Source organism: Bison bison, unplaced genomic scaffold (genome assembly GCF_000754665.1).
Source record: "Bison bison bison isolate TAMUID 2011002044 unplaced genomic scaffold, Bison_UMD1.0 scf7180017864248, whole genome shotgun sequence".
NCBI classification, from domain to species: Eukaryota; Metazoa; Chordata; class Mammalia; order Artiodactyla; family Bovidae; genus Bison; species Bison bison.
In genome coordinates, this window is record NW_011494820.1 from 1,523,753 (window position 1) to 1,533,782 (window position 10,030).

A 10,030-nucleotide genomic window follows, 5' to 3' on the forward strand; every position below is an offset into this window, starting at 1 on the left:
GGCCCTCACCTCCCCCCGCCACCCACCTGCCTCTCACTTCTCCTTTCCTCCCCTCCTTCCTGGCCTGGGTCCCCTGCCACACTGTGGCCTCTGGGCTCAAGGGTCGGGCAGCCTAACTCTGCTGCTGGCCCCTCCATTAAAGCCCCACTGAGGGCCGAGAAGGGGAACTCAATGGTTCCTGGTCTTTTATCTCAGACCCTCGCTGCAGAACCTTTGAGATCAGGATTCCATGACCCGCTTTATGGAGGGGGGGCAGGTAGGGGCCTGATGCCACCCAGCTTGCCACAGGAAGGATCCCCGTGGCCTCACGAGATGGCATGCTGACTCAGCAACCCCAGCTCCAAAACCCCTCTGCCTTCTGGCTTCTGGGAGTCCAGAGACAAGGTCAAAAGACCCCACCACTGCCCCCTCCTCCTCAGCTGGTGGCAGATGGATTCTCACTCCCATTTATAGATGAGAAAACTGAGTCCTTCTGCAGGAAGAGGCCCACAGTGAAGGGTGAGTGGGAGGGTGGGATTCTTTCCAGACCTCCATCTCCATCACCAGGGCGCTGAGAGGCCTCTTAGAGGGAGGTGACAGTCATGGCCTAGAGGACTTCAGGGGTGCTTGTTGATGGACTTTAGTGACCACAGGTGTCACAGTAGAGATTTAGTCATGCTCTGGGTGCTTATGAGATCCTCCTGTGTGACCCCAGTGTGGGGCTTCCCCAGTGGCTCAGCGGTAAAGAAACTGCCTGCAATTCAGGAGGCTTGATTTTGATCCCTGGGTTGGGAAGATCCCCTGGAGAAGGGAATGGCAACCCACTCCAGTGTTCTTGCCTGGTGAATTCCATGGACAGAGGAGCCTGGCAGGCCATATAGGCCATGGGGTCGCACAGAGTTGAACATGAGTTAGCATGCATGCACGCACTGCACACACCCTCAGTTTCCCCCCACAAATAGCGCTCAGGCCTGAGACCCCAGGCTCCCTCCAACCCCAGGCATATGCCACCAGCATATCCTGTCCCCTCGGTTGCCAAACAGCCCATCCTCTCTGCCTTCCTGCAGCCCCGGTCTCAGTTCAGGCCCCACGTCTCCTGCCTGGACGTCTGCCCCTGCTTCTCCCTGTCATCTCACTCCTGCCCAGACAGATGCTGTCATCACAGCAACCTGAGTAGGGGCTGGGGGGGTTGGTACTTTTTAAAAAATCCTTTTGGTTAAGTCAGGTAGAGGGAAATGCAAAAATCAGTGGAGTAGGACTAAAAAACTTGCACCAACTGAGTAAAGCTGGTCCAGGGAACAGAGCTCCAGCCCCCTGACTTGCACTATCTTGTCACAGTGCCTGCTTAGCGTGGCCACTGTGCTCATATCCATCACTGGAGGTGACTTTTGCCTGTTCTGGAACTTCGTATCAATGGAATCACGTGGTGTGTCCCCTCTGCAGAGCCCAATTATTGTTGAATCAGCCCATGATCTGGGAGGTTCACCTGTACGGTTGCGTGGAGCTGAGACGCATCCTTTTTCTGTGCTGTATAGTAGCCCATCATAGAATGTACGAGAAAGTAGTTGTCAGTTCTCCCATTGAGGGCATTTGAATCATTTCCAGTCCGGGGCTATGATGAACGAAGTTGCTGAGAATGTCCTTGTTTGTGTGATTTCTTACTTGGGCCCTTTTGTCTTCGGTAAATACAAGGGGAGGGGAAGGATCACCGGGTTGGAGGGTAGCTGCTTGCTCAGCTTTAGTAGATTCCAGGCAGTTTTTCAGAGTGCCTCTTCTTCTTTCCCCTCCCACCAGCAATGCAAGAAAATACGGGGGGATTTTAAACTGTCAAAATCATATCTAGGTACTCCTTTGCCCCCAAATTCTCTATCGCTCCCTGATGCCCTCTGAGTAAAACCCACACTCTTCACTGTGGACCTACATGATCCAACCCCACTCCCACCACCACCATCCCCCTCCCCTCTCGCCCTTGTTCACGTTGTCCAGCCATTCAGACTTCTTTGCTGTTTGCAAAATGTCAAACTCACGAGCACTCTGAGCTTTTGGCCTTGCAGCTCCCCTGCCAGGAACACCCTCCCACCAGATCCTCTCACTGACTCTTCCCTTCACTGCCTGTGTCTTTCTTGTGCCTCTGGTCTCAATTCAAACATCACCTCTTCAGAGAGGTCTTCCTTGAATCCCTGGCAACTAACATGGCCCCTTTTGTGGTCAATACTTCTCTCTTTTTAGACTTAGGTTCTGACCTATCAGAGTTTCATTAAAATGACTTGGAGTGCCCCTGTTTTTAAAGGTCTGAGTTAGTTTAAAGAACATTTCACTTTCCTGTCCTCTAAGGTTTGATAAAACAGCTATAAAACCATAGGGGCCTGTTATCCTTTTGATGGTATGTCTTGAGACACTTTTTAAATTTTCCATGGTCATTGGTCTACTTAAGCTTTCTACATCTTTTGAGGTCAGTTGATCGCAATGGTTGGCACGTAGTTGACACTTGGTAAGTGGAGTACAAAGATAGGGGTGGGGAGGTACTGGACTCTTGACTTCAAATGCCCACTCCCCTGCCCGTGTGCTCAGGCCCCCATCCAGCCCTCCCACTGAGGCCCAGCTGCAAGCTTTCTCCATTGAGGTGCCCTCTTGGATTTATCCTGGCTCTCCTTCCCTTTCCTGGGTCTATGGGTTCACCTCTGCCACTCTGCTGGGCAGATGCAACAAGCTCTAGGCTTTCTAGCTGGACCTTGGTTGGGGGGGTTGGGGGCTTGTCCCCAGAAGAGGCCTTCCCCAACCTCAGCCTCTCCCAACCTCAGCCTCTCCTAACCTCAGCCTCCCCCCTCGTGCCCTGCACATTCAGCACGCACCGCCACCTCCCCCCAGCAGTTCCGATCACCATCACGCCAACATCTGGAGAACTGGCCGCCAGGTCTGTCTGCGGCTCAGGGTGGGGATTTGCATGTGAGTACAAATATACATGCACACCCTGGGCCTCCCGCCTCTGCATTCCTTGGCTGGCCCTTCACACCTGGGCCTGAGGCAGGTCAACGCTGAGCGGTTGGATTTGCATGCGCGTGTATTTCTGGGTAGGGAGTCAGCTGGGGGAGTCTGAGAGGAAGTTGTTGAGGGAAGCTGAGGGGAGTTCAGACGTGTCCCTCTTGACCCACTCCATATCTTCCCAGTCACCCCTGTGTCTGGTCCTGAGGGTCTTCTGGGCTGGGGGAGAAGGAGAGAGGCAGATATACGACCCCCCCATCAGACAGCCCACAGTGTCAGAACTAGAGGCTGTGGGAGACCAGAGAGGGCAGGGAGGGCTTCCTGAAGGAATGGATTTCTTGAGCTGGGTGTTTGAAGTGTGAATAGGAGTTGGCCAGGTGCAGAAGAGGCAAAAAAGGGATTTCAAACAGACATTTTGTGGAAGGTAGAGAACAGTGGGCAGGAGCTGATTAGGGCAGAGCCTTGAATGCCAGACTGAGGACTGGAGCTTCCTTCCTCCTGAGAGCAGTGGGGAGCCGTGAGGAGTGTGTAATTAGGAAGGGGCATGATCAGAGCTATGTGCTGGGTAGATCCCTCCAGGACCAGAGCAGGGGGTGACTTTGGTTCCTAGGTGAAGACTGGGGGTTCCAAAGTCATCAAGGGTCAGAAGACGCAAACCCCTGCAGGACTCCATCTGCACCTGTCAGGCCTGCCTCCAGAGATGTCAGGGGACCTGGTGGCCTCTTGAGGAACCAAAGAGCCCTAGAGCACAGTGACTTAAAGTGCAGGACGCAGGCAGAGCACAGAGGGGGCCTAACCCCCGGTCTCGGCCCAGATGGACACAGCTCTGGCGTCTCTGCAGCTTCCTGTCCTCTTTACCTCTGCCTCCAACAGTCTTGCTCCCCATGACAGCTAGGACCAAGTTTTTGTGTTTTTTTTTTCTGACTGGACCAGTTTGTTTGTTTGTTTGTTTTTAATTTGGGGCTATATCAGGTTTTAGGTGCAACACCCTGGATCTCAGTTGAGGCATATGGGATCTAGTTTCTCGACCAGGGATCAGACCTGGTCCCCTGAATTAGGAATGCAGAGTCTTAACCACTGGACTACCAGGAAGGTCCCCATGTTCAAGTTTTTAAAGTCCTGTCCCTTCTTGACGAACCCCCATCCATTATGGCTCTCCATTGCTCTTAGAGCAAAACCCAGAGGCCTCGCTGCAGCTCAGAGGACCCAGAGTGGCCCTTCCTCTGCACTTTCCCCTCTTTCCTCACTCTAGCCTTCTTGATGCGTCTCCTTCTTCCTTAGGGACTTTGCACCTGCCATTCCTTCTGCCTAAAACTCACTTCCTGTCTCAGCTCGTGAGTCTCAGTTCAGAGCCCCCCTCCTGACCTTCTGACTCTCGGGGGCGCCCCTGTTATACGAACCCTGCCCCGGCCAGGAGGTCCTTGTCTAAAATGGGGACAGACGGAGAAGGGGCCAAAGTTGGATCTTCCAGACCCCGAGACTCATGTCCAAGCCCCACGTTCCCATGGGATTCCAGGCGTGGGGGGCATTTCCGGAATCATCTTGGCACCAAGACCTCCGGGCCAGTGCCCTCCTCCTGTCCCCAGGGGCCCGTCAGGGCGGGGATAATGCATCCCAGCCGTGGGAACTAGCCCGATTCCGGACAGGGATTAAAATTAGCCCCAAAGGTTAAATTTAGCAAGTCAGGCTGGAGCTGGGGGGCCACGGTGGGGGCTCGTTTTGGCCTGGACTCTACATAGTTATGACTACTCAGAGACCCAGACCAGGGAAGGTGGAGGGTGTGCCTGGGGTGACCTAGTGGGATGCATATGACAGGCTGGGGTGACTCACATTTCCAGCTATGGATCTTTGGGAAGATGGGGAGGCCCCCCAGACCCCTCGGGCTGGGGTATGTTTCTCCCAGAGATAGACCTACATTTCCCTACACTTCCCAAGACATTCTCAGGCTTTGTGCGAGCTACTCTGCCTTTCGTACCCACCCCACTCACAGAACAGCAAACTGAAGCTGAGGGAGAGGCTGCCCTTACTGAAGACCTCTCTTCTGCTCTGAGGCTGGCTGGGACCTGAGCACGGGCCCCACTTCATCCTGGGGAAGGCCTGTGGTGCGGCCTCAGTCCCCTCTGACACGAGAGGGCTGGGGGGTGGAGTGTGGTCATGGGGTTGGCAGAGGGGTCTCGGGGGCCATGGGATGGCTCTCTGTACAGTGGGGTGGGTGCTGCACGACAGACGATATGATTCCTTGATTCCAGGAGCCCTTCCTGGGGGCTGCTGGGAAAGAGCTGGGCCATGTCTTGATTACTCGTTGCCCTCACTGAGCTGCCCATTCTCACCTTGGGGCCCTCACCAGGGAGATCCCAGACCCCCATGAGGAGGGTCCAGGCTTCCTCTCTAGTTTGCATGAGCCCACCCCTCTTCCCAGTCTGAAGTCTCTGAGTGAAGGTCTTCCCAGGGGATTCCCCCTCCTCCCACTGGAAAGAAGGTCAGGGATGGGGTCTCTATTAGGCTTCCCCCCATTTTTAATTTCTGTTTTTTTTGGCTGTGCCATACAGCATGTGGGATCTTAGTTCCCTGACCAGGGATCCAACCCAAGCCCCCTGAGTTGGGGGAGCAGAGTCTTAACCACTGAGCCACTGAGGAAGTGCCCCCCGACCCCCAACCAACACACATTTTTAAAAATAGAAATCTTTAATCACTGAGGGAGAACAGTTAGAAAATTCAAAAGATAAAAATGAAAAAGGAAAAGATGAAAAGGCCACACATTGTATGATTCCACTTATAAGAAATGTCCAGAACAGGCCAAATCCATAGATCAGTGGTTGCTGGGGGCTGAGGAAGGGGGAGCGGGGAGTGGCTGCTATGGGGCTGGCCCTTCTCTTTGTCTTGTTTTCTGGGTTTTTGGTTTGTTTGGTTTTGGTTTTTTGGTCTTGCCAAACTGCATGTGGGATCTTAGTTCCCTGACCAGGGATTGAACCCAGCCCCCTGCAGTGGAAGCACAGTCTTAACTACTGGACTGCCTGGAAAGCCCCTGGGGTCTCCTTTTGAGAGGAGGTAAAGTTTCTGGAACCAGGTAGAGATGATGGTTGCACAACATCATGAATGCTCTAAGTGTCACGGAATTGCACATGTTAAAATGGCGAATCTCATGTTAAGTGAGTTGCATCTCAAGTTTTAAAAACTCACCTGTAAATTTTCACCCAGCACTGACTCCCAGCTTGAGTATTTCCTTCTAGTCTTTTCCACTCGCAATGCAATTTTTAAATACATGTTTTATATATATTTTAATGTATGTTTTCTGGTAACCACAGCCCTCAACTTTGCTCATGGAAGGGCTGTCGTGGGTGGACTGAATGAGTTGAAAAGTGTCTGCTGTGTGGATCAGGCTTACTTCCGGATCACTGAGCCCCGCTGGGTACCATCATCGGATGGCCCTCCAGCCTGGCCTGTTGAGGGCCTCCAGGCTGCCGCCGGTGTTCATAACAGCAGTGCAGCCACGGCAGCTGCTGTCTGCAGGGCAGATCTGAGTGCCCTGTGTGGGTTGACTCATTTTATGCTCCAGCAGCGCTGGGCAGTGCACTGCGCTGTTATCCATGCACAGACAGGGGTCAGGCTCCCCTGAGGTCCCACAGCTATCAGCTTGTTTTGCTTTAGAGCCTCAGTTGGGGGCACCTGTACCTCTCAATCTTCCCCCCTTGGTCAACCTTTTCCTTATAAGGCATTGGTCTGAGGTGTTCAGTGAGCATTTGATGCATCCTGGGCTGGTTGATGGTGTGAGATGTGGGGGTGACCCAGCCCACCTCATTCTCCCCATTGTCTCCTGGCAGGGGTGGGAGGAAGATAGGGGTATGCTGGGGTGCCTGTCCCCACTTTCCATCCACCTGCTCTGTTCTCTTCTCCTCCCCACCCCCCACTTGCAGACAAAGGGCACTCCACCCAGCCTGGGACATGGGGAGGAAAAAAATTCAGATCTCACGCATTCTGGACCAAAGGAATCGGCAGGTGAGTTCACTGGGTGGAACAGTGGCTGGGGAAAGGCTTTCCTAGCAGAAGAAACACAGCCTGGGCAAAGGCTTGGCCACCTGGGGGAACTGCAAGGGAATAAGGAGACTTGATGTAGTGTCAGGAGTCTGAGATGCAGCATTTACTCATTCTCATGATGATTTATTCATTGATTCTCTGTGATGACTGGAGCTCCAGTCACAGGAGCTCAACACAAACACATCCAACTCAAAGTGCTGGGCCAGAGACAGGTACAGAACTGGGGAGCTCAGAGAGGGGGTGTGGGATCTGCCTGGAGACCAAGGAGAGCTTCCCTAAGGAGAGGACATTTGGGCCAGGTTTTGAAGCATCAATAGGAGTTTGCCAGGTTGAGAAGTGAGGAGCAGTACAGTTGGAAAGAGCACATGCAAAGGCATGAAATCAGGAAGCATGTTCATGGAAAAATAGGCCCCTCGACTCCCCCTCTCACCTGAATTTTTGTCTTCTCCTGCCCTGCCTTTGGATACTGAGTCCAGGTAACATTCACCAAGCGAAAGTTCGGGCTGATGAAGAAGGCCTACGAGCTGAGCGTGCTCTGCGACTGCGAGATCGCCCTCATCATCTTCAACAGCTCCAACCGCCTCTTCCAGTACGCCAGCACAGATATGGACCGGGTGCTTCTGAAGTACACGGAGTACAGCGAGCCCCACGAGAGCCGCACCAACACCGACATCCTCGAGGTACCCCCAGGACCCTCCTCCCCGGCCGCACGAAGCCCAGCACGCTCTGCACACTCAGAGCCTAGGGGCTCTTGGTTTGCACAAAAGATGAGCTTTGCAGTTAGGCTTTGCTGGATCCCCTGGAGAGGAAATGGCAACCCACTCCAGTATTCTTGCCTGGAAAAATTCATGGATAAAGGAGCCTGGCAGGCTAGAGCCCATAGCATCGCAAAGAATCGAACACCATTGAGCGACTGAGCACGCATGCACACACGCATGCCAGTCAACAGGTCTGGGGTAATGGAGAGTCCCCTCTAGGGGCAGCTGCCTAGCACCACCCAGGATGGGCAAGATCACTGTTCCTTTATTTTTTTTTTTTCCTTTTGATTTTTGGCTGTTCTGGGTCTTCACTGGGCCCTCATCGTGGCACATGGGCTTTTCTTCGGATGTCACAGGCGGGCTTCTCTCGTGGAGCATGGGCTGTAGAGTGCACAGGCTCAGTTGTGTGGCGCGAAGATCACTGTCACTTTGGATCTGGGCATCTTTACCCAGGAACGGGAAGCTGAAGCCGCTGGGTGGACAGAGCACTGGGCTAGGACTGTCTGGGGAGCCCCAAGGTGATGGACAGTGGGGAAAAGCTGGTAGAGGAGAAGCAGGGGTCTAGGAGTACAGAGATCACTGGCTCCAGGGGGGAGACAGCTTAGAAGAGCCTGTGAAGTAGCCTCTAGATGCTCAGCTAGCTGATGCTCATTAACCACCTCCTGCATGCCAGGCTCTGAGGCTGTGCCTGGGCGCAGAATGCAGAAACCAAATCACACTCAGGAGGAGCATTAGGATAACCCAGCAGGCCTGGGTGGATCTCTGCCCTGCTGTGTGACCTGGGCCTCTCTGGTCCCAAGGCAGGACAGTCCCTCTCTCACATACAGTTGGAAGTTACTAGATGACTCCCTGGGGTTTTTGGTTAATGGGATTTAGCTGGAGCAGCTGTGCCTGCACTCTGCCTGCCCACAGAGCCGGGTGGGATGGGGGGGGTCACCCTGCTGTCTTCCCTTCCCACAGACACTGAAGCGGAGGGGTGTGGGCCTTGATGGACCCGAGCTGGAGCCAGACGAGGGGCTTGAGGGGCCAGGAGAGAAGCTGCGGAGGCTGGCAGGTGATGGGGGTGACCCAGCCTTGCCCCGGCCCCGGCTCTATGTAAGTGACTCCCTGTCCCACCTCATGGGGCCCTCCCCCCACTTCTGAGGCCCAGGTAGCTGGGGCTGAGACCGAGAGGACTCAAGACCAGGATTCCTAGAGTCGGGGAGCAGGGAAGACTTCCTGGAGGAGTAGGAATTATAGTAGGGGCTTTGAAGGATGGAAAAGAGCGCAACAGACAGTTCCTTCTTTCTTTCTTTCTTTAATGTGTCTAAACCTGGGAAGCCTCCTCGGGACCAATTGCTTGCTTAGTAAGAAGTTTCAGCTCTGGGCCTAGCTGTCAAGGAGTGACGGAGGCAGACACAGGCTCCCCGCCACGTGGCGTTTAGGCCAGAGGGGCGAGTGGTGAGGGCTTCTGGAAGTGGAAGCTGGCGCTTCCGGAAGTGGAAGCTGGCGCTCGAGCTCACTGGGATTGTCTAGGTTGAAGTGATGCCCTCATCTCCGTGCTCCTCAACCAATCCTGGCCTCTGTGCCCGCAGCCCGCAGCCCCCACTATGCCCAGCCCGGACATGGTATACGGGGCGCTGCCCCCACCGGCCTGTGAACCCACTGGACTTGGGGAGGCCCTGCCTGCCCAGAGCCGCCCATCCCCCTTCCGGCCAGCAGCCCCCAAAGCTGGGCCCCCAGGTGAGCATGGGTCACAGGCCCTGGGCAGGGGGTGGAGGTTCTGGGGGGCTGTGCAGCGGGGAAATGTTGGCTCTGGCCCTGCTTGGCTGTGGGTGTCACTCTGGACCTCAGACTTCATCAGATGACGTGGCTGCCTGCCTCCTCTGGGGGTCCCCTGCTCCCCAGGCCTGGCGCACCCTCTCTTCTCGCCGAGCCATCTCGCCAGCAAGACACCACCGCCCCTGTACCTGGCAGCGGACGGGCGGAGGCCAGACCTGCCTGGCGGCCTGGCCGGGACCCGAGGGGGACTGAGCAGCTCGGTGAGTGAGGGGAAGGGGTGGAAGGGCTGCGGGGGCAGGGCGACCTGGCTGCAGGTCTCAGGCTCCCCTTTATCCTGTCTCCACGCAGAGAGGACTCTACGGTGGCCTGCAGAGTCCCTGCTCCACCGCTGCCCCCGGACCCCCGCTCGGGAGCTTCCCCTTCCTCCCTGCCGGCCCCCCAGGTATGCACTTGCCCTGGCTTTGGGAGGGTGTCTCCACACTCCCCCGCCTGCCAGAACTGCAAACTGGCGGGTA

The 10,030-nt window shown here is 55.2% G+C and overlaps 1 protein-coding gene across 1 annotated transcript in view; it reads left to right on the forward strand.

Annotated features, from left to right (window-relative positions):
- The window catches only part of MEF2B (myocyte enhancer factor 2B), a 17,195-nt gene that overhangs the window by 6,038 nt on the left and 1,127 nt on the right, over window positions 1–10,030 (forward strand). The window contains exons 2-7 of the mRNA XM_010847257.1: window positions 6,876–6,957; window positions 7,473–7,676; window positions 8,715–8,849; window positions 9,329–9,476; window positions 9,642–9,775; window positions 9,864–10,027. Of these exons, the coding sequence (XP_010845559.1) occupies window positions 6,904–6,957; window positions 7,473–7,676; window positions 8,715–8,849; window positions 9,329–9,476; window positions 9,642–9,775; window positions 9,864–10,027 (839 nt within the window). The 5' untranslated portion in view covers window positions 6,876–6,903. The remainder of the gene's footprint in view (window positions 1–6,875; window positions 6,958–7,472; window positions 7,677–8,714; window positions 8,850–9,328; window positions 9,477–9,641; window positions 9,776–9,863; window positions 10,028–10,030) is intronic.